The following is a 26,342-nucleotide window of genomic DNA, read 5'->3' as shown; positions in this document are numbered from 1 at the left end:
GCAGGATGCTTCACACATTAAATTGTACCACAATCTTAAACTTCTCTACAAAATATTATAAAAATTATGTGGTATACTATTGATCGCATGTTGAAAAAGAAATTATAACAGTTGTAAAAAACTTTCCATTTTAAGAAAGTTTAATAATTTAAAATAATTCTGCATTATGCCCTACCTTTCCTGGCAAATGAATAAAACATACCTATGAATGAATCATACATGCAAGGAAAATAACTTTTACTTGAATTACTTTCGTGAAGCAAGCTGTATGTAAATCTGCTCACACTGATTACATGACACCGCTTAATCCCACTCATCGCCAGTTGGAAATGCAAATGTATGATAAATATAATATTTCGTAAACCAATTTGTTTTTTATTTAATATAAAATTATTCCAACATCAGCTACAAGTTCCCTAATAGTGATTCGACGGTTTTCAAAAACAATTTTTTTCACTGTTTCGGTGTTTTCTTCGCTTGTTGAAGTGGTCGCACCACCAGGATACTCATCGTCATCAACATCTTCTCTGCATTCTGTAAAGCGCTTGTACCACTTACAAACACTTTTTTGAGACAAGGTGGACTCACCGAATGACTGTGGAACATTTCAAGTACCTTGGAGCACTTTATTACATTTTCAACGCAAAATTTAACACATATTCTTTGATCCATTTTTTTAAAAAGTCAAAAATCTAAAAGCACAAAAAACGTGATTAACTTTCTGTTGTCAAAAACAAACTACAAACAAGTACTACTCGAAATTATCTTCTAATGCAAACACATGATATGTCCGATTAAAACAAAAACAAAATATCGATAGTTAAATGTACACAGCCCGGGAAAAATGAAAATTCACCTTTTACTTTGAACACACCTCATAGTCCTCTGAAGTACTTATCGCTACAGTAAAATAAGAAAGTGAATTCTCGATATTTTTCAACAAAAGTGCGACAGCACGAAATTTTGTTGCTACCGATATTTCAAACGCCTGCCTATACAAAATTTGTTCCGCCATAATATAAAAATATAGTTTTTTCCTAAATTGTTCATTCAATAATATTTTGTGATTTTATGTTAATCAACCTAACTTAAAAAACGGCCCTGTTAAGGTCGCCCTGTCATTTTAATCTCAAACTACTAAAGCTGTATCAACTAAATTGGTGGTCTACAAACGATGTGAAAATTTTAACCAAATTCGGTAGATAAAAATATATAAACATTCTTATATCACGGTTTGAAACTGGTTGAAATGGGTAGACACCTACTTCCCATATAGGTTTGGTTAGGATAGGATTGATGGCTGATCCAGAGATCGCATTTGGATGCACTTAAATGCAGCCCTTTGTGAAGCTATAAAAATAGAACTCCTGTAATTCGTACTTTTAAATCAGCAAAACGCCTTGTGGTCAATAAAAATTTGCTCAGGCGATTAATTTCTATTCCCACCAGTTCGATGGGATATCTGAAAGTGTGAAGGAAGGGCTAAGATGTTTCCCCCTCGCCTTCTTCCATTCAGCTTCTGCAGCTGGCGTCTGGTAAGATTCTCAACCTTACGGCAAGGACACCGATAGAGCGTTAAAGAATCTGATAGAATACAAATAAAATATATGAAACAAACATGATATTCTTAGTGTCATGGCAGACTTTATACCGCAAATATCGGTTAATTTGTAAGACATCTTATTGAAGTTACGTAAGAATCGAGCTCTCTTTTGCCTAATGTAATGATTTGAAATAATTCAATTGATATTATACAATTTTTATAGGTGTTTTATTAGGTGTTTATTACCAAATAACCAATGTTGAATTAATTTTCAACATTTTGCAATATACATTTTAGCCAAGGCCTAAAAATATATCTTCGTCTTTGAACCATGCAAATTGTGAGAGTATAAAATGTTCGATAACACTCGGACTTTAACTATGGAAATAAAAAAAATATCAGGAACATTGAGTTATGGATTGTATGGCTTTTACTTTGTAATTTCGTCACATCAGTGAAATAAAACTGTTTGTCTGATTAAATGCATTTAAAAATTTATGTTGTGTATTTAATTGAAATTTTACAGAACACTTTTCTCACAGCATTTTGACAAAATGATACTGCTTAAATAACATTTTTGATTCGATAGATCGATAGATTCCGGAACTGGCAATGAAAGTTGCAAAGAAGGTGCTAATACTGACAAGTAGATAAAGAACTGGGTTAAATGAAGATATTTCATTTTATGCTCATAAATTTTTATACATGTATGTATATTCTATTGTACTTATATAGATTACTAATACATAAAATTCGCCAAAATTACCTTCAAATGTTTGACAGCGGCAACTAAGCATTTTTCTTGAATTAGAAATGAAACTGGAAACATTAACTGCAGACAATTGAAGTATAAATTGTACGAAAACAAACTACGCTTATGAAATAAGAGTGTACGTCCATAAAAAGAATTGAACATCTAAAAATATAATGCAAGAGTTTTATAGCCACCCTGGTTGTTAGCATTGTGTGCAAAATTGCCACAACCGTCGGTTAACATTTTACGATGGTGATCACTTTATATTAAACAAATATGAAAGAACTAAGTTCGGGTGTAACCGAAAATGTATACTCTTGCAACTTGCAAAGATCAAAGCCGGCTATAAACTTTCAGGTGTTGGCAAAACTTCATATTATAAAATTTAGCGACAGAGTTTAACATTCACAATTCGATGAAATCGTGAACGGATTACAATCAAATTTGGTATCTTATGAACTTATTTGAAAGGTTCCATAGTTTTATTGCAATATTTTACTTCCCGTCAGCAAAAATTATACTAAAACCATCCTCAAATGAGACACATCTGATGTGTACAACGTCAACCAAAGGATTGAGATTTATTTTATTAGAGATATAAGGTTTACCAGGTGTACCGCACCGAAGTGAACGCTAAGATACAAATGTGTTGGTAGGGAACATTTGTTTGAGCCTTAATTGTGTGACGAGTCTCAATTTGTTTCTGTTTGGTTGGCATGACATCTGTCAAACCTTATAGTCATTGAACAAACAACATCATATGTTTTCATTGTGTTGAAAATGTCAAATTTTGTACCGAAAAGTGATGACTTGCGGAAAGCATTATTTTTTTGTTTCCATTTGAAGAAAAGTGCTACATAGTCGCATCGTCGCTCGTCGAGGTATATGGTGAACATGCTCTATCAGAAGCAACATGCAAAAGATATTTTCAACGGTTCAGAGATAATGATTTTGATGTGAGAAATGAAGAACGTGGAAAACCACCAAAAAAGGTTGAAAACGCCGAACTGCAAGCAATATTGAATGAAAATGATACGTGGAGTCAAAAGCAAATGGTAGCCATGTTAAATGTTGCACAATTTCGGACCGTTTGAGAGCTATGGGAAAGATCCAAAAGTGTGGAAAATGTGCGCCACTTGAATTGATTGAAAGATAAATGGAAAACCGAAAAACAATTGTGAAATTTTGCTTTAAATACACGACAGAAAATCATTTTTGCATCGAATTGTCACTGGCGATAAAAAATGGATTTATTTTAAGAATCCTAAACGGAGCAAATCACGGGATTCGGTAAGAAGGCAAAGCTCTGTGTTTAGTGGTATCAGAAGGGAGTGGTATATCATGACCTTTTAAAATCTGGGGAAACTGTTAATACAAATCGATACTGACAAAAAATTATCAATTTGAACCATGCATTGATCGAAAAACGACCAGAATGGGCAAGAAGACACGGCAAAGTAATTTTTTTACACGACAATCACATGCACACAAAGCAAAGTCGGTTCATTTGATTTCATCGATGCTACAGGCATTTACTAAGCACCATTTCGGTTTCTACACAGAACTTTTAAGAGTCTCCCCTTGATTGCATTAATATTTGACATTGTTCGGGTATTCTTGCGAATTTATTTTCAAGTAATTTTATAAATATATATATATAATATATATATATATATATAAAGTAAATTTTTGCCCGATTTTATCTATTTTAGAGACAAAGATACATTGTTATTAAGAAAACACGTTCTATGTCGTACATAGGCATATGTCGTATAAAGGCATCTGGAAGTTCGAAAATCTATATTTAGGTATATATATGGGGGCTAAGTGAGGTATTGACTATCTTTGGGGTCTACATATACGGCATTTCCAAGTTTGATTTGCATAATGAAAAGTGAAAAGATCATGAAGAGATTTAAAATTTGTTTATATGGAAAGTACTCGTGGTTGCAATCCGATTACGCATATTTACACCGTAACATACGACTGCTTTAGTTATTAATTTATAACTCGTGCGATAGTAGTAGAGTAGTTTTTAGCCATTCGATTTCAACTTTCTTCACACTGCCGTAAGAGTTGTCGAAAGGATTTGTCCTGTGCAAATTTGGGTGTTCAGCTTGAATAGTTTGGAAGATATATACATTAAAACTATTAGGAGGCGAGCAACGCGCACTTTTTATTGATTTTCAAACCACAGGTGTCCGTCCTTAATGCGATTCTTTTCTTCAAATAACAGTTTTGTAGCTTAATTTCCGTCGCAGTTATGCCAATTTATAATTTTTCGATTAATGGCGTTTTGTGGGCGTGGCAATGATCCGATGGTCGAAACTCACTATATACTGTATATAGGGGATAGGGGGTAGTTGCGTTTTTTTTTTTGTCAGCGGCATCCTTAAATAAAGTGGCAAATTTACGTCGAATTTCCACTTAAATTCTAAAATTAGTACAAAAGAAATGAAATACAAAACGAATTAATTTTCTAATAATACTTACATCCATTTAAACAAACATTAAAGTTTGTGCGTAATAAAAATTTTCGGATATATTAAAATTTCTCCATTTTCTGCAGCCAACTTTACGTCTTAACGCGCTGTCAAAATCGAATTTTTCAACCGCTCAGCGTTTCCGCCGCGTTTGTTTCAGTATGCGCCATACAAAATCTATGGGCATGAGGAATTTTTGACAGTAATTTACCTCTGCGAGCTTACATACAAATTTCCTCGCTTTACGTGACAGTTCATACTGATACAACGAAGCACAGAAAACAAAGGATATGCCACAGTGAACGCTTTGCTTTCAGTGTTTCCATAATAATGGCGACGCGTTGCTTGGCTAAGCATAAAAAGATGAAAGTTGCCCAACACTTTCATTGGCTTCTTTTTATGTAAACGTACTCATACATAAGCGTACATCGAACTTTTCTGTCAAAACAAATGTCTGACGTAAATCGAAGCAAAAGTTCTATGTGAACTGGCCATAACACTCATAAAAAAGAGCATAAAACGTGCACTAACGATGGGACAAAGTGACAATAAACTCAATCTGCAATCAGCAGTTGACTGAACAGTAATAAACCTTTTCGTGTTAGCTTTCTGGGGCGCGAATAGTGGCCATCTTGGATTTTCAGTGGTAGCAACGCAGTGCTGTATATGGTTTATTGAAGTAAATACTAGGCAAATTTTAATTCCTATACATCAAAAACTGTTAATAGTGTTGCTTAATATAATGGGAACATATTTATTTATGGTATGTTTTATTAGTAGATGATTTTTACGTCATAGTATGTCATATTTTGTCTTTATTAAATTGATTTACTGATAATCGGATACTCTGTATAATAAGTAGTGAGTTCTTATGAATAAAATGCATCCTTGGTGCTAGATTACTCGATGATGAGTTATCTCCTGGCTCTATTTGTTTAAATTTGTCCGACAGAAAACCTCAAATGTTTTGATTTCGTTTATTAACCTTGTAATGCAATATCAAATAAATTTCCTCTATAAAGGCTAACGAACTTCTCAATTCTTATAAATAGGTCAAACGAAAACTCACAATCCAAGACTGTACCTATTTGCATGCAAATATTAAGAAATGCTTGAAGCGTGTTTCACACTTTCACAAAAAGAAAAACAACTAACAAAATATTAAATAACAAGTAATATCCCAATAACATTAAACAAATAAGCAAACTAATTCAAAATAATCACTTTAATAACGTCAAAATTTGCATAACATAATATTTATTAAAGTGTTACTCATAAAACTTTAACATTTATATGAAGCTTAAACGCTAACACGACATCCCAATTACCATAAAAATATCTAAAAAAAGGGTAACATAACACCCTAAGATTTAAGTATACTTATGTAAATAAACCCAAGGTATATACTTTCTAAACGGGTTATTGCGGACGGAGTTGCATATTTTACATGTAAAATTAAAATAATACTTACTCGATTAAATATCATATGGTGTCCTCTTTAAATGGCAACTTGTAGAACTATAATCTAATTGCCATTTAACCTGAAATAATCTTAATTTTGATACATTCATATCTACGTGCACATATTCAGTCCAGCATAGACATACTTTTGATGGTTGATTCGCTCTGTCACACAGTAAACGCAAATATAATATATAAATAAATGATCAGCATGATGAGCTGAGTTGATTTAACGATGTTCGTCTGTCTGTCCGTCTGTCTGTATATATACAAACTAGTCCCTCAGTTTTTAAGCTATCGATCTGAAATTTTGTACCTATCTTTTTCTCACTAAGAAGCTGCTCATTTGTCGGAACGGCCGATATCGGACCACTATAGCATATAGCTGCCATACAAACTGAACAATCGGAATTAAGTACTTTTTTATTTAACGGCATATCTTCACGAAATTTGGCATGGATTATTATTTAAGACAATATTGCAATCTGTAAAGAAATTGTATAGATCGGATGACTATAGCATGCAGCTGTAATATTAACTGAACGATCGGAATAAAGTGTGTGCATGGAAAACTTTTTCATTTGACGAGATATCTTCACGAAATTAGGCATGAGATATTATCTAAAGCAACAATGTAATCTCCGAAATAATTGTTCAGATCAGATTACTATAAAATATAGCTGTCATACAAACTGAACTATCGGAATCAAGTTCTTGTAAGGAGCCTTTATATTTGTGAAGGGTATTATAGCTTCGGTGCAACCAACGTTAACGTTTTTTCTTATTTCAAATTTAGCTACAGTTAACTGCAGTATTATATATTATATTACTATGTTCTACATAAGTCACAAACCGCTTATGCCTTTTATTTGTATTCCCTTTTTTCTGACAACGCCAGTACTAGTAATAAACTAGAGGTTGCCTAACCGCTACGTATAGCCAACCAATCCATTAGTTAAATGCAAGAGAATAGCAAAGCAAAATCTATTCCCATTCTACTAATAGTGATGTGCCTTTTCTTGCAAGCTCATCAGCTTTATCACTGATAAATCCATGACAAATCTAATGCTGACAAGCACTCCTTAACGCTCGGTCGTTGAACGATGCAATAGGCTCAAAAAGATAATCATCTTCTCTAGTCTGATAGTAACGTAAATATTAGAATTAAGTGCCATAGTTGATATGAACACACAAAGGATTCCACAATAGTCATTAGGATTACTCTCCCGTTGTGTATGTTAATAAACAAGACCTTTTTAAATTTATATATTATACAAAAACAACGAGCTTTAAAAATATATATTTGCTGCAGCTGCATTTAAACTCAGCAGCATTTAACTGTTGCAAAACGCATTGCCCATTTTGGTTAATTAACCTACTTCAAGACATTATTTACTCTTCAACATAATTGCCTTCATATCTGTCTAAACGGCAATTTCAGTATACCAACATGAAATGATCCATAGGCGCAAAGTTAGCGCTTTGGTGAGTGAATGAATGCGAGCCTATGGCTTGATTTTATGTGCATGACATACATTTCAAGCGGCTGCTCCGAAAAGCGGCATAATCTAACACACGCACAGTGTGCATGTACGGAAGACTACACGCTACAGTGAAATGAACTAGTTGCGGACCGCCTCCTTTCGTTGTGCAATGTGCAAGTGAAATCAGAAACAAAGTTAGAATTTGAGCCAAGAGATTGGATTCATGGATCTGGAGCAGATTTACCATTGTGAAAACAAATGACAAATTGACTGTCAAAAGCTCTTCTAATTTCTCTTTTAAATTAATATTTCTTTTTTTTTTTACTTAAGTTTTATAATTAAAATACAAATCGGGGTTTGTTCATTTTCAGTCCAGATATTCTAGTTCTAAACTAGTATATATTTTATCTAGAGTGATACTTTGTTGCAAACATTCGTGAGTATATTTTGCCTGAACATATGAACAGTCCATCAAAAGGTCTGATGTGCCTAAGCGCGTTGACACACTAAAAGGATTGTGCGGGCTATAAATTGCAGCAACTAAAACAGCGATAATATAGCCTGACTAACAGTAAATGGTAACACATGCAATGCAGTTGTGGTTGTGGTTGTATATACGGTTAAATACACTATACGCCATCAGATTAGCATAATTAGTTAAAATAGTTCACTTGACTCATAAAAATACGGGTATAAACCATTCACAAATATCCAAAATAATTAAAGAAGTAGGGACAACTATTTTAAATGAGAGATAAACGTGAATTCAACCAAGCCGTGGTACTTGTTTTATTATAATGTGAAGTAAAAGGGTCAGATAAAATTTAAAATTAAGCATGGTCGTAATTCGATTTCGCCTGTTATAATGTTTTATAAAGATTGCAAAACATGATTACCCACCAAATTGGATTGAAACTGGTCGAATGGTTTCTGAGATACAGCAGTTTTCCATTGTTCAATGCAGTCCTTCCATAGCATCTTTGCTGTAAAAGTTAAAGATTCCTTAGTGAATTACCGCACTGCTAATAGATTTCAACACAACTGCTATGTAAAGATCACATTATGGTATATTAGAAAGTGATCGAAAGACTTGTCACAAGCAAGTTTGGTTGATATAACTTTAATGGTATTTGAGATACGTACATTCAACCTGCCATTAGGTAGGACCTCGCCCAATGTTCAACAACAACTATCCCTACCTGGAATTACCCCGTCTCGTCACTCTTTATATATATGTATATAACTCTATATCTATGTCGATTAGTTTAATGTGCTATAAGCAATCGTTGGGTGAACAAAACTATTATACCCAAAATGTTGCGAGAGTGTAATAACGGCGCCATTTGATTGCTTTCTCTTTTTATCATAGCAAGAGCATACGAAGATTTAAAGTATAGAGATTAAGAATAACAACAACAACAGCCTTTATATTCAACTTTCTAATGTATGATGACGCGCAGTGTACTTTAAGTGCATATAAAGATGGAAGTGAATTCGCCTGTCGCCTACCTCGGAGGGCAGTGATATGTGAGCACATCATAATTCAATCACTAGCAGTGGCATTAACTGTTCAACTGAATGCACAAGTACATATCTATAGATATATATGGTACATGTACATAAACGCTTGTGATGCATGACTTCCAGCAAGCTATCCCTGCAGTGTAGCATCAAACTAGTCAGCAAGCTGTAAGAGTTTACAAGTAGAAATTTCTGACAGAAAGTAAACAAGCCAGGAAGATATTAGACGTATTTCAATTGAGGAACGATTTTCTAATGGGTTAATTTCTATGACCAGTGAATTGGCTCAAATTTACAATTTAATACGACATTTTTTTTATATTATTTTTTGAACTTATATGATTATGGTCACATTTCTGTCAGGAATCTTTCTACACGCAAACACTATCCGTTAATTAAAAGTAAATGGGATAGACGGCTGCCTAGTCATGCTTCTAGTTTATACTAATTGTGAAGTAGTTTATAACTAGTGGATTTCACTGTTAGGATGCAGTACCGCGGCTACGCCATGTAATAACGCAGACCTAGTCCGCGCTGCAAGTCAGCCTTCCCCTTACTCTCATTCACTCTCACCGACTCAGTTTATCATGGAGTGGGCACAGTTTAGTATATGAAAAATGCACATATTCGAGTGACGTGCCTTTCAATATTTCATTCACAAAAATAGCACAACAGGAGCAACGGAAAGGAGAAGGCACAGACAGAAAGGGGCGTAGAAGTGAACAAGAGATAAAATAGTGTTGAGAGGAAGAGTTGTGTGAATATAATAAAAAATAGAGGACAATGAAAGGAAAAGGAAGTGAAAAATTGGCACGCAAACCAAGCTATTATATGCTTATACAGTATTGAGAAAAACGTATGCAATTATTTCACTCTTAGAATCCTCTTTCTTTGATGTTGCAAGTGTGATTCGAAGCTGTGCAGTAACATCTTATATTACACAAGCTCAATGGAAAAGGGAATGGAATAAAACTAATGAAACTATGACTATGTAAGCATGAGTCATCTGGATACCCTAACTTGTAAAATATATATATATCATATATATATCATCTTTCAAACTCTGTTAATTTCAACATTATTTCGCGGTTAGGTGTATATAACAGACCAGACTGAATCAGTATTTAATTTCATGGTTGTTCTAACCTTAGCTGACCACTCGTCCCGGTTTGGCCGGAACAGTCCGGATTCCGAGTAAAGCGTCCCGGGCTTAGAAAAAAAAAAATGAATTGAATAAAATTGTGTTGCTCTCTCACCTATTATATGTCGCGATTTTCAATGACTTATTATATGGAAAAAATCGATGACTAAAACAACCATCCCGGATTTTTCATTTAATTTTAGGTTTGTTTGGAATCCAACACATCCGTTTTCGCTTTGCAGAGCCTCCAAATACTTTAAAGTTCGGAGAAAAAGAGGCGCCTAAGCAAGAAACAGCCTCTAGCATCACAGTCGCAAAATGACTGTAAACGAGTGTAATAGATGAGTCAAAAACAATGTCGAAGAAGCAAACTACTTCGTTTAGCATATTACTGATGTTTTCAAGAGAAGTTTGTTGCAAAACCCAAATCGAAGAATGCATGACTCCAAGAATGTGAATAGAACTACAATAGCTAATACTGCCGATTACCGTTCTGGTGAAAGCCAAGAATTTAATGAAAGAAAAAATACAATTAGGTATTGGTTAATAAATCACAAGTTCGATGTTTTCTTGTATTATAAATCGACCTGGATGCAAGGAATCCAATGGTGGGATATTGCGTGCCCATCAAATGTGAAAACTTTAAGTAATTCAGAGAAAACCATAAGCGAGGGATTTTATACTGGATGCTACTATATTAGAAATTATCATTTTCATAGCTCTGAAAAATCCTCTTGCTGAAATACAAAACATTCGATCCAAATAAAGAGCGACATCTATTCGAAACAGTTCAACATAATATTTTGAACTCCCTAGACATACTAGATTAAGATTAGTTATCTTGTACAATCTAATTCAATATTATATGAAACTCCCAATATCTGCAGCATCAACAACTTACCACAAAAAAGTATCGCTAATCAAATCTAACTTCGGTTAACTATTTATAATATATAATGATTTTAATAACGACGACAGTCGAAAAAATTTGATTTAAATGAATTCAGTCAAAAAGTTTATTCAACTGAAATTTTTTTAAATTTTTTATTTAGACTCTCAAACTAGAGAAAATATCAGAATGATCGACCAATTATTTCAATACATATACACATGCATGAATGTGTGTAGTGAACGCTTATACAGGTTGTCGAAAAATTAACGCAAGATTTAAATTTGCCTTCATTTATGTAATAAAGGGTTGACAACCCTAAAAACAAAACAAATCGACAGCTGACAGTTTAGGCTTAGTAATAATGGAGCGTTACACGATAGAACAACGTGTCTTCATTATTGAACAATTCTTCAAAAATAATGAAAGCTTTGCGGCCGCAGTTCGTGAAACACTTCAACAACTGCATGAGACATTTTTGTATGGAAAGCCGTGAAGGTAATTTGCCCGATGTGTTATTCCATAAATAATCCTATCCTAAGTCTTTTATGATTCAATAGCAAAATACCATTCAAAAGACTAAAAACTATGTTTTCTATTTAATTCCAATCTTGCGTTAATTTTGGGACAACCTGTATAAGCGTTCACTACACACTATGTATACTTGTAATATAAGTCACAGAAATCATGACATCTACAACATTTTTTTCGGTTTCAATTCTAATTTTGGCGACTAACAGTATCCGCAGCAACCCTAGTTGTATAGCTTATTGTACAGCACTGTTGTATTGAATCGTGTGTACTCTGTATTAGCGTTTACACAGCCAAAATAGTAACTAAACAACACTAGTGAAAATTTGTTTGCGATTTGAGTTTAAAATACTGAAATGTGATCTCGTTTTCTTAATGCCCCTGGGCGATTATGTACTACATATACCACTGCCATAGTTTGTTGAGGAAGAATCAAGAACGATGTATGCACAGATTAAAAAACAAGTATTGTACACTTACCGTTATATATGTCCGATGCAGTTGGCACGTGCTCGGTATTGAAGCGATTTTTCAAATAAGTCAAAATCAAATTAGTCTTTCCCACAGCACCATCACCAACAAGCACACATTTGATGGAAGGTGTTTTCAGTTGCTTCGGCTGAGATTTCGTTTGCACTCCAGACGTATCGAATTTTTTTTCTACGAATGGCGGGAGAGTAAAGTTGTATGTCTGCGCATAGAATATTATAACTAATGAAAAGGGGCTTAAGTGCAAATTATATACTTAAAATCCGAAATAAAATGCATCTTTTACTTTTATTGCACTATAAAGTCTTACGTTTTGTACCGTCCTTTCAAATGCCTTTACATTTTGTGCTCGATTTCTGCTGTTGCACCTTAAAACTTTTTAAATTAATGCAGTTATCTTTTGAAACACTTTCAAACACACACAAATACATATAATATGTACGTACTTGCAGAGTAAAAAAAACGATCGAGAGAAGTATTTAAATTTGCACTTCAGCACACTTTTACAATACTCACCTTTGGCGCTTCGCTTTGATTTGCTTTTTCGCAGCAGAAACTTCACCCCCTTACCACTGCTGTTACGTGAACTGGAACTTGTATCGCTGCTCAACTGCAAAGAGAACGAAATACGAAGAAAAATTATTTAATTACTCTTGTAGTAGGATTTCGAAAATAAAGAATATATGGCTCTAGTTATATGCATAAGTACGTACATATGTATGTATATACTTAACCGTTTTAATGTATAATTGCAATACAAGGCTGCTTTGTTATCCTTTACCTCGCATTTAGCATTAGCTTGGAAAAAGGCTCTCAAGGATTCAATGGAAACAAATGGTAGATGTATATAAGTAGTCTATAGTGGCTGAGAATTTCACTAGTCACAACAAAACACAACCCACGCATAAAAATTTATAAAAACATTTAACAAAGTATCCCCGGGCTAATTGGACTTCCAAAATTGCATAGTTTTTGGTTCAATTAACCGGATAATCAACTAACCGATACTCGTTCAATTCAACAATTCGTCCAATTACAGGAATTCCGCTTAATTTGGCAACTTAATCAACTAAAAAATAATAATATGTGCACTTTAAGTATTTATTTAGTATTCAGTAATGATATTTAGATAATATTTTTAACTTCTTTGATGAGCAAAAACAATAAGTGCTCTGCACCTATATATTTAGGGATCTTTGTTATAAAAAATAAACTAGTGCATATTATTGTCTATACTCGTATGCAGTACTTTCATTCAAAAATTAAAAGATCCTTGCTTATATTTTTAAAATGTTAATTGAAGAAGTCTGTAATTTTTTTATATATTGTTCAATCCACGAGAAATAACGTGCGATTTCATATTCCCTAATTCACACAAAAACTTGGTTTCTATATAAAAATATCTTTGAAGTTCTTGTATGTATTTTAAAACTTCGAGAGCTGACGAAGGTCTTATGTATGCCGCGGATTATTTTTTTAACCAAAGCAATTCGCCAAGGGAAATAAAAGGTATATTTTTTTTCAATAAAACATATTTTTAAACAATTTTGCGGGAAACCAATTAAGCGGGTTAAATTATGCCGGAAAATTTACGCGTATTTTGTATATATTTTTGACCATTCAGGTGGTTCAAATAAGCGGGAAAATCAATTGACCGGGGGATACTGTACTTTAGAATATAAATTATAAAGTTGATTTCTTAATGTGATTATGTGATTCTCCCTTTTTAGGCAAGGTTTTTATATTTGACATAGCACATTAGTAGCTAAATACAATTTAAAGAAAATGTATGTATGGAGAGGAAGAAAAAAGCATATCCAAACAAGATGAGACAAATGACTTATGAAGGTTCATGCCTGAAACAATAGTTTTATTTGTCATTGTGAAATCGAATTCATAGTTGTTTTCTCCTTCCATCCCATCTTATTAAAATCTTTATAAAATATTTTTTTTATATAACTTTAATTGCTGCGTCGTATAGTAATAGAGAATTGCCGTTTTGATGGTTGATTAAAAGGATTTTGCGACGAGTTCTTACTGCACTTTACCGATAAGTTGATCAGTTTGATTTCACTCACAATCAACGGAGATATTGCATGCCGGCCAAAAGCACAGGAGCCTGACTTAGAGAGTGTATGAAACAAAGAGTCAAAATGTAAGCGTTGGAAAGCAAATGACATGCAGACCCGATTATAGCCGCCAAGTGAAATAAAAGTGGCAATAAAACGTACTTAGAACGTACTTACACTAGAGAGAACACCGCTCTGCGACGTGAAATTCAATTGGGAAAGTGTAGTGATTTTTCGTCACTACTTTCATTTACATATCCGCATTAATCAGAATTATAAGCGCCGGTAGCGGGTTGTAAGTACACCTTAAGATGTAACTGCTCTGTCAATTTGATAATGACGACAAACTACTGTGCGGTAGTCACGGCTACTTGCAAGTAAGTAAACACCTACTTTCGCTCTAACATTGTCATCTTTAAAGCATGCATGACGATGCATTATGATAAAATATACAAGTGAAAAAATTTATGCAGCCACACTAGTGGGATTAAGGCGTTGCCGTTGTTGCCGACTAAATTAAAGACATATAGCTTAGACCAAAGAAGTGTTTCGTGGTATTGCTGCGCCAGTATGAGTGTACATGCGTGCCACAGAATTATGTCCAATTTAATATGCGCATATAAATTAGTAAAACGATGAGCTGAAGTTGCATGCCACACGTTCCTAAAGTAGTCACATATTTACTCATATGTATGTATAATATGAATGAAAGAAAGTATTTCCATTGGCGTATTTCTGCCGCCGCTGTCCTTCTCGCCATTTTGCTTTGGCAATAAATTTAAGCTGCTGAGCAGAAATAGTGCTGACTGTGTGTACAAAAAGGTATGGCAGTTGTGCCGATTCACCTACAAAGTTATGTGTACTTATTCAAAAACATTCATCATACCTCGCTTTGTGTGCCGGCGAGTGTGGCGGTATCACATGTGAACACTAACAGCTGTCTTTACTAGCGCGCATACGGTGGTTACTCGCTTTTGGCTATGCTAATTTTTGTGCTTTTGTACGCCAAAAAGCTAATTGTAGCGCAATTTTAAATCCTTTAACATTTTGTGTAAAAAGCTTGCATAATATTGTGCCACATCTTTCTCCTAAGAGAGTATTCCGGTTTTTGACACAATCGGAACCGAAAGAGCTTCCATTCGTCGTAACTGGTACCAAATAGTTAATTAGCCTGTTAGTTGAGAGCATTATTTTTTTAGACTGATTCTTCTCTAAGACGAACCTTCTATAATTAAGGTTAAAGGCACCAGTACTAAAGTCACAGCTCTCGAAGTAGTATTTTAAGTAACACAAGAGTGCCTACTCTTTCCTCTTTCCGGAGCAGGTCCTTTATGGTATAAGGACCAACAGCGATGTACGGTTCGGGTACTACCATTCTGGTGGAGGCTCCAGAGCGGGCCAGCTCGTCAGCCAGATTTGGCACCCATGGTACCCAAATAAGGTGCACTTGGTTGCGATTCAACCGTTCTATGCACTCCTGCACTAGTAGCGATTTAACCTCATAAACCTTGCCGCTTGACTATAGCCGAGTAACGCATTTACGAAATTGCGTTGTAGGTTTATCTCTATATACCGACTTATAGCATAGACTCACGCTTGGAAGATGCTTAGAAGACTTCCCATGTGAATGGAGAGATTAGTGTGTGGTCCTACAACTCCTGCACCAATCCCCTCCGACGTTTTCGAGCCGTCGGTGTACCACTTTGATAGTGCTTTCCCTTAGCAGTAAGTCCAGCGTGGAATCATTGCATTCCGCCTTACTGCCAAAGTAACTTTATTCTTCTTAGTGAAGCTTACAACTTTGGTAATACTGACCCTTGCGAGAACAGCCAGTGGTATCTCATGACTTAGAGCTTTCATCTGTTGGGACGAGATTACCTTCCCTCTGCCAAATCCTTCTGCTTTGAAGCAAAGAATGTTTGGATGTCTGTTTGATTACTATATGTAGCGATGTGAGTTCCAGCATCACTTCCAGTGCTGCTGGCGGGCACGTACGCATTGCACCCGACGCGCAGATGCAGGCAAGTCGTTGCAGATTCGATATTTGGAGTCCTACCGATGTCTACGATGCTTTTGAAGCCCAACCCTTGGCTAGATCTAATTCCCTTTGTACGATATCGTAGAAAGTGCCTACGAATTTATTGTAATACCCCTAGCTAAAATAACAATGTCATCCGCATATTCCTGACAGCAAATTCCATTGTTAGTTAGCAGCTCAAGTATGTCGTCTATAACTAGGCTCTATAGTAGGGGGAATAGCACTCTACCCTTTGGACAACTTCTTGTTGTGCCAAGACGAGTTCTGGTATCACCTACTGTGGTTTCAGCTACTCTCGTGCGCAGTACGGTTTCTATCCATCTGTGTACCAGTGCTGCCACACTCCTTTTCTCTAGTGCTTTTGCCACTCTTTCGTGAGACGTATTGTAGAAAGCACCTTCGATGTCTAGGAAGACGCATAACATAACCTCGCACCGATCTAACGAACTTTGAAAAGATTCCTTACAAGAACTTGATTTTGGTCGGTCAACTATGGTGATTCGACCTAAACGGAAAATGCACTATTGCTTTAGATAATAACCTGTGCCGAATATCGTGAAGGTACCCCGTCAAATAAAAAAAAGCTTTCCATACAAAAACTTGATTCCGATCGACTAGTTTGTATGGCAGCTATATGCTATAGTGATCCGATATCGGCAGTTCCAACAAATGAGCAGTTTCTTGGTGTGGATGTGTGCGAAATTTCATACGATATCTCAAAAACTAAAGGACTAGTTCGTGTAGATACAGACAGACGGACGAACAGATGAACATGGCTAAATCGACTCAGATCATCATGCTGATAGGGTCTCCGACGTTTCCTTCTAGGTATTATAAACTTCGCGGCAAACTTAATATACCCTGTTTAGAGTATAAAAAAGAGTCTGTTGATGGCACCAAGTGATGCAGCCATTCATAGTTGGGTTGTTAAATTTCGTGCATATCAGTATCGAAAACGAAGAAAAATGTCAAAAATTGTAACAATCACTTAAAAAAGGGAAGAGATTGGATTTATCGTTCGTGAAATATTTGAGTTTTAATGTAAAACAATTTGGTAATTAATTCAGGTACTTTATGATGAATGTAATGATTAAAAGATCAACAATTGCAAATAGAAAGTCTACTCCAGGCAAGGAAAAGTTTATAAGCGGAGTAAGCTCTTCTAGGAACAGCTAAGAATTAAATTTGAAACTTTATGACATGCAGAAAATTTCATTAAAAATCAGTTTTCGAAAAAAAAATCAACTTTTTCAAGTAATAATACCGAAATCATTAGCAATGGATCCAAACTTCATCCATATATGTACTTGCACACAGGATTTGTATAACACAGAGCATAGTACACAGCGGACGCAATGCCTTATGATTTATCACAGTTGTCAACGCATTTAATTTTATGTCTGTTTCCTTGTACAAAGGACTTTAAAATGTGCGCATGTGTAGAAACACTTCGAAAGCTACACTTACACACATAAATGAGTGTACAATTTGTTTTTCGCTTTGTATTTGTCTTTTCAGGTGACACAACATAAATTAGTGCAATTTATTGTAATTGTTATAAATTTCAATTATCCATGCAATTATTTTGCTCATAAAAATCAATTTCCTTTTACTACAGTACGTAAACGTTGATTAATTGTGAAAACAACAAAAACGTTAACTTCGACTGCACCGAAGCTATAATGCCCTTCACTGGTACATTTCCTATAGCATTAATGGGTATAAAAAGATTTTATCTTGATTTTGATCGTTCAGTTTACATGGCATCTACTAATGAATAACTTTATGAGGATATCTTGTCAAATAAAAAAGTCTTTGTACGTTACTTCATTTTGATCGATCAGTTTATACAGTTTCGCCAAATGAGCAGGTTGATAGGGAGAAAAGGTCGGGTGCAAAAGTTCAGATTGATATCTCAAAAACTTATCAACTTACCATATATATATTTTATTGTGAAAAATTTAATATACCCTATTCATGGCATAAAAACTACCGTCTATTATATTTGAGATATTTGTGTTTAACGTAGCCCCTAACAATTTATTTCGAACACTTCTTGTACACAGTATTAATCAAGGGGCCAATTCTTTTGCCTACAGAAATGTAAACTCATTTTATTGAGTTCTCCATTTCTTTTTAATAATCTTGAGCACTATAGTGAACATTTTTGCATGAGTTTTTGCCTTCAGCTCCCCATGATCCAAGGATTGCTTTCATGCACTTTGTCTTGGAAATAACCTACGACAAGAAATGAGGTGGAAACCTCATTTAAAAACTGACGTGTTAATACATTTCAGGGCAGACATAATGAACCAACATACATCGTCATCGATTCCCATTGACTTTTTCGTTTTATTGAAAAGAATGAGATTCAATTACGGTTTTGGTCAAAAGCTCATGGATTTCGAACCAGAATCAGACTGTGCTACATAAGACGCGCCACACATCAAAACTGGGTTCGTATTTCAGCGATAATATTCAAATAAAGCTTTACTATTTCGGCTCCTTCCTTTGATGTGAATCGCCTGATGGTTGAAATTATACTAAGGTGAAGTTTGTCTAACAAACTAAAAAGCTCAGTATCGGATTTTCAATAGGGATAATAATAATCGTTCACATGTGCTCGCTATTCGTGCGGTAAATAAAGAAAACTGTCGGTGCGAAGAAAATCCACAAATTAGTCATGAAAAACATTGCATTGACTTAAATTGACAGTTTGGTGTGGTTTTTGGTCTGGTGGAATCATCGGTTCGTACTTGTTTCGAAATGAAGCTGGTGGCACCGTTACTGTGAATGGAGAGCGATGTAGATCGATAATAACCAACTTATTATGGCTGCAATTGGAAGAAGTTGATCTTGACAAAGTCTGGTTGAACAAGACGGGCCTATGGGCCACATTTAATACCATTAGGCTACCTCTTGAGGGGTTATTTGAAGTGATTGGTCTTTAGCAATTAACCAGACTCTCCTCAAGCTTTCAATATATAAAAAACATGTGAATTTCCTTAAGAACTAGTGTGTTTGTTTTAATCATATCACTCTTATTGGAAAACCCTGTAAAAGCGAATTTTATTCAATGATACCCCAACTAAAAATGAATAGCACACCCTGTATGAACAAGTACACATAGGTTCGAATACACAAGGGCTCGAATTATCAACACAGAAATTTATGTTTTCAACACAGCTACAATGTTTGTAAAAAATGTAAACTTTTTTTTTTTATATCATTTAATAACATTAGCATGGATGTGCACTTTATAGCCTGCAGATAAATTTCGAAAATTAACAGTTAATGCAAATACTAATCTCGCATTTTAAATAAATGTTGAACACGGACAGGGTTATTACAAACCATGATTATATAAGTTTCTAGGTTAAAAAGGGGAACGTATCGACCGACTTCGCAAACTTTTAGTACCAAACCATATTATGCCTAAAATAACATGTTTACTCAATGCCCCCAAAATATCTCTCCTACCTCTAAGATCCCACCTTCAGAAACATGGTAAAGTGGAGTCGGCCGAATGCAGAGCAATCGTGGAGGGTAATAAGACACTGGAACATTACCTTTGAGAATGCCCAACCTTTAGCCGTTTGAGAGGGGATCTCCAAATGTTACAACTTAAAAGATATTGGATATCTAGGGTGAAAACAAATGAGGTATTTTTTTCAAATACATTGCGTTGCTGACAAATACATAATTGGTTAGCACTTGGGTGCACAAAAGGCCTAATGATAGTTTAAATGCCGCCTGCGGTCTGGTCTGCAACCTTTCAACCAACCAACAAAAATATCTTACATAAAAAAACTCACGCGTAAAACAAACCAGAGATGCGGAAATCAGTACATTAGATATAAGTAACATCATTATGTTTTAGACAGCACCGAACAGATTTTAGCACATTGTTACTAGAAGATTTGTACATTAAACGTGTTTTACAGCTGGGGCCCAGCACTTAAAACAAATTCATTTGGGTATGATATATGTACATATATATATAACTGTATAACTCGTTTAGTTTTGAGAGTAACAAGCAACCGTTAGGTAAACAAAACTATTATACTCTGGACAACACGTTTCGGGGGTACATATAATATGTATATCGTTTATTTTTCCAGTGAAAATTTGTAATTTGCTTTTGAACAATCAAATGACACGGCCTTGAATCATCTCGCTCACATTAAAAAGTCGATATAATATTTAAATCAATATTTTACTAGAGTTTCGTAGGATATGTATATTTTGTATACTTAGATATTCTATGTATGTACCATGTATGAATTTTTTCACAATTTTCGCCTTTTGTTTTGGAACATCATCCTGTTTAAAAACGATTTGCATCTGGGCTAGATTTAAAATTTCGTGTGCTTGTAACAAATGTATTATTTTAAAGTAATTCGTTATTCATTCAGTTCATTATTTATGGTGTCCTCTATTTTTTATCAAAAATCTTACATTATTGAACCGCAGCCCTGCTGTACAGTTTATATAACTTGATGGTCTTAAAGTTATCCAGGGAGATTAGATATGTACCATGAGCGAACATCTGACTAAATGACTTGGAAAATTTTCAGATAATACTATATCCGCCAGTCAAATCAAAAAAAAAATTAATAACACATTTTCAATCATCAATAGTCCAGTTCTCTTGTATACGAAGAAAGTCTCTGCATTCTTAATATTACCTATAGATACACAAGCACTCTATATATATATATATTAATGCTTATAAGAAAGTGCTCACTTCCTTTCATATTTCAATTCCGCTCCTTACAGGATAAAAAGGGAAATTTGAAGAAGTTAGCGTTCTCACAAATATTCCATGTCGCAGGTGAGGCATGCAAATGTAAATAACGATAAATAAAGAGTAAGAGCGTTTAACACAAATGCACGGCCATGCATATCTCAAAAATATTAATTATACAACACGGCAACCAATTATTGCACACATGCATACATACAGACGCTAGCGTAGTTTACAAACCAAAATGAATCCGTGGACATTAATATCAAGTCAGCAACATTTTGCAACACATGTGCTTTATGTACGAGTTCATATGTGACTAAACGCAGGCATTTGTTTGTATTTCAGGTTGCAAAGGATTGACTGTACGTACGTATATATATACATGTACATATGTGAAGACATTTGTATATTTTTGGTCGTTCTTGGTATTTTGCCGATAGAATTTTGTTATTCATTTTTACTTTACAACGCGAATTAATAATTAGAATTTGCATTAGAAAAGTGGAACGAGTAAATTCGAACCTCAAACGAAATAAAAACAAAGGTGCTTTACTTATGCATATGAGCAAGTTTTTGGAGTTTGGTGGGGATACCGTGCACAGTGGTCCATCTAAAAGACAAAACCAAAAAAAACAAAAAAAAAAAAACTTAAATTTGTCCGAATTTCATCTCCAAATTGATCCACACATACTATCCAATAATATCACAATGGACGGAGCAAGCAGCTCGTAGTAAAATGAATCATAATGATTCGAAGTACAAATTGAATTGTTTAATTAAATTTCAGTTAAATTTTGATATAATTTTTTTAATCTTAATATTTTCTTAGTGCAATGTCAGTGTTTAATAATATTTACAATTCAGACTTTAGTTCCGCTCCATCCGTATGCGATCTAGGACTTTTTTCTAAACAAAAGTTAATATTTCAATATTTGCCATTACTAAAATGCAAATATTACAAAGTTAGCATTGTAAAATTTTCAAGTCGAGCTTCACTGACATTATTTTTGGTCCCACTTCCCTTTTAACACCGATAATGCGCGTCGCGAACACATTTGCATAAAATTGAGAATAAGTCATTTGAGAGGTATGAGTGAATCTTTCTGAATATTATGAAAGTTTGCAATAAGCGTACGTCACCCATCATAGAATCTCAAAGCATTTGCGTAGACCCAAATTTTGATAAAAGCTAAAAATATTTGAAAGGAAATCTATATATTATTACGCTTTGTGTTTCTTTTTTGACTGTGTTGTCGTTGACATATATGGATAAAACTTATACCGTTAGAACGCAGAAGACGTGCAGAAGTGCACAGCGTTACGTCAACGGGAACAAAGGTAAAAATGCGTTGGCGCAAATTAAGCGACTATAAGAACCGCGGTGGCGGTTTTCATTGGTCGATGTTATTACTATATTGCGCGTTACTCTTAACACAGTCGTATACAGAAGTACATTTCGTCGTTTACGGCGTATATATTGTATTTTCTATCGAACTTCAACCACTGGCGACCCTAGTATAATTAAATTTGGGAAAGTGAAGCCTTATAACACAGATATTCTTATACAAGTATACCCCAAATGTACAAATGTTTATATATACAAACTGACAGATCAAAATCACTACCTTGTATGGAAAACGGTTCTCACCAAATTTGGCATGTATCATTGCCTGAGACAACGATACAATATCCGAATAAATTGTTCAGATGGGGCCACTATAACATATACATATGTAGCTGGTATACAAGATGGCAGATTATAATCAAGTTCTTGTATGAAACACTTTTTTAATTGATAATATATTTTCACGAAACTCGACATAAATTATTGTACAAGGCAACGCTATAATCTCTCAACTAACTGTTTAGATCGAACCTCTTTAGCATATTTATAACTGTCATTCAAACTGACCGATCAAAATCAAGATAAAGACCTTTTAATAATCTTTTACGCTATAAAGAATGCACCTGTGAAGTGGTATTATAGCGTCGGTGGAGCCGAAGCTAACGGGTTTTCTTGATTTTATATATCCTGCATACGGTTCCGGTGTTTAATATAAAGATTTGAAGTAGCACTTAGTTTTGCACTTACACATTCCATAGAATTTAGCATTTAAAATTGTTTATGTAAATATCGGTTACAAAAATATCGATGTATGTATATCCAAGTGGCACAGAAATACTAGTATGATAGCTACATATGCATCAGCAATATGTATTATATACAGATATAAGTACTTATCTATATACGAGACGCCAATTTATGTTCTTTGTGAACGCAATCTGGACACATATGGATGTATGTATTATATAGATTTAAATGACTTGTACCGTTTCAGAACTTGATGAATAATAATTTGTTGCTCTTCACTTTGTTTTCTGTTTAACTTTCAAATGCATATTTTCATAAAAACTATTCACAAAAAAGTGATCCAAACTGTTTATTTTATATTTTCAAAGCTTTGAAACTGTTAAAAAGCAAATAGCGGGAAGCAAAGAAGCAGTAGCGATAGCAAACCTATACACACATACATACATATATGACTTGTAGCAGATAAGCAAAACATTTCCGCATGATATATTGTGGTACATAAATTGCGTTATAAGATGAAGTATCCGATGATAGCTAGCAAGGGAACGTTTAAAAGCAAACCATCTACGCGATGTAATATGGTCTACATTTGCAGGCTTCTTGCAATGGAGTCAACGAGTTGATTTAGTGGCAACAATTGTTACATTTACATATGTACATATATTCAACAAACAGAGAAGAGCTTAAGTTTAGTCGATCTCTAATACAATTTTAGATGCTCCCGCATTAGGTAAGGAGGAAAGACGGCAAACCTTTTTAAGATGTCTGCAAAAATTTTACTATTCAAAGTATAACGTGTGAAGTCAGATTACATTACTAGCCGAAGTTGTAAAGCGATCGCGCTTACTTTTGGTATGGAATGAGCTTACCCTCTCGGTACTATAATACTTCTACTTAGTTTATTTACGATTATTCTTCTAGTGACGAATTTCTAAACGCTTTTTAACTAGCAACACCACATGGATTCCTTACACTGGCTAAAAAGTTCGCCCCGTACCTACGAGAAGGAGATACTAGAATTGAATGCATATATTTTGTAGTTAAACCTAACTCTCCAAAGACCCGTTTATACATTTCACAGCAGTGGTGCAAATGGCACGTGAGATATAGCTTTTTGGGTGATGCAAGTTTTGGTAATCTGAAAAAAAAAACAAGCAAGGAAGGGCTAAGTTCGGCTGTAACCGAACATTTTATACTCTCGCAAAGTCAAATGGTATACTCGTTTGAGATTTCTTTGTGGATTGACTGATATTTTCGGTAGAAGGTCAACTATAGGCACTGGGGTCCACATATTTAGTGCTTAGCGGCTTGAACCGTTTTGGTTCGATTTAGACAATTTTTGGTCACAAGGTGGCATACTTTAAACGTATTATTCACGCAAAGTTTTAGTCATCTCATACCATCCCAGAGATAAATTTTAATGTCTCTGGCGTGTTTAGTGCTTGATTTATCGCGCTTTTAGTAGTTTTTAGCAGTACCGTTATAGTGGGCGGAGTTGCCACCCGATTTCAACTATTTTCACACCGTCAATAGAAGTGCTAAAAGCATTTGCTTCCAGTGAATTTTGTTATTATAGCATTAGCGGTTTAGGAGATATGCACATTAAACCTATTAGGGGCGGGACCACGCCCACTTTAAAAAAAAAATTTAACTGCAGATGCCCCTCCCTAATGTGATTCTGTGTACCAAATAACAGTCTTGTATCTTATTGCGGAGCTCAGTTATTGCAATTTATTTGTTTTTGATTAATGGCGTTTTGTGGGCGTGGCAGTGGTCCGATTACGCCCATCTGCAAAACGACGTGTCATTTATGAAACGCTGTGAATGTAAATTGGGCGCCGCCTGAGTTCACACTATTTAAGGAACGTATTACTTATAACATTATATCACCAAAATATCCTAAGCAAAGAAACATCAAAACAACTTTATGTTTCAGTAAACAAAATATGTATATCAAAACAACCTTATCTTCGAATGAAGATCATGTATCCAAAGAACCTAATATTAGAACAAAGGAAATGTATTAAGACAAACAATATGTTATATGTATGTATGTAAACAAACTATCAACTAGTCATAAGTAAACTAGTAAGTATAAATAGCAGTAAGATCTATATAACAAGTTAGTCTTAAGAATATCAATATAGAGTACACATTTCGGTGCAGCATAAAAGTATAGTTTTAATGACTCATGTTGTGTAAACGATATTAACTCACTCAACAGTCTCATTGTCTTTCAAATGAATGAAAAAGATACCAACATTACGTGAATCGGGCTTCGAACTATCGCAAGATCTGTGTATCGTCCTCGATAGCAACTATATTGAATAATAAAATCGATACAAATTCTTCAGTGTACCTGTAATTTTAATGCTTCTAATGCATTTGAATTTTCCTATGATGCAGTAATGTCAGTAAGCCAAACGGCAGTCAAGCAGTTAGACAACCAAACTAGCCGACCGGCCAGCCAGCGTGTCTGTTGTCTTTACGGTCATGTATTAGAAAAACACTCTTAGCTTGGCTTGTGAAATTACTCACAGTTGAACAAGCATAGTTGGGTGAATAACCACTTTGTGTTGTTTGCATTGAGCGCTCATTGCAGGTCTTCAAGCTAAATGCAGCTGTTTTTATACTCTCGCAACCTGTTGCTACAGAATATAATAGTTTTGTTCACCTAACGGTTGTTTGTATCACCTAAGACTAATCGAGTTAGATATAGGGTTATATATATATAAATGATCAGGATGAAGAGACGAGTGGAAATCCGGGTGACTGTCTGTCCGTCCGTCCGTCTGTCCGTCCGTACAAGCTGTAACTTGAGTAAAAATTGAGATATCTTTATGAAACTTGGTAGACATGTTTCTTGGTACCGTGAGACGGTTGATATTGCAGATGGGCGTAATCGGCATGCCACGCCCACAAAACGCCATTAATCAAAAACAAGTAAATTGCCATAACTAAGCTCCGCAATAAGATACAAGACTGTTATTTGGTACACAGGATCACATTAGGGAGGGGCATCTGCAGTTAAAATTTTTTTTTTAAGTGGGCGTGGTCCCGCCTCTAATAGGTTTAATGTGCATATCTCCTAAACCGC

General features: G+C 34.8%; 1 protein-coding gene across 5 annotated transcripts in view; it reads right to left on the bottom strand.

Annotated features, from left to right (window-relative positions):
* The window catches only part of RhoU, a 74,271-nt gene that overhangs the window by 11,108 nt on the left and 36,821 nt on the right, over positions 1–26,342 (bottom strand). For 4 of the 5 annotated variants that reach the window (XM_070109590.1, XM_036371858.2, XM_036371857.2 and 1 more), the window contains 2 exons: positions 12,813–12,906; positions 12,288–12,467 (listed from right to left, as the gene is read on the bottom strand). In XM_070109590.1, coding sequence (XP_069965691.1) covers positions 12,288–12,467; positions 12,813–12,906 — 274 coding nt within the window. Of the gene's footprint in view, positions 1–8,625; positions 8,709–12,287; positions 12,468–12,812; positions 12,907–26,342 lie in introns of all 5 variants that reach the window. The other variant, XM_070109591.1, reaches the window with a different exon arrangement.

Source organism: Bactrocera oleae, chromosome 5, assembly GCF_042242935.1.
Source record: "Bactrocera oleae isolate idBacOlea1 chromosome 5, idBacOlea1, whole genome shotgun sequence".
Classification (NCBI taxonomy): domain Eukaryota; kingdom Metazoa; phylum Arthropoda; class Insecta; order Diptera; family Tephritidae; genus Bactrocera; species Bactrocera oleae.
This window is presented reverse-complemented; position numbering and strand designations above follow the sequence as displayed.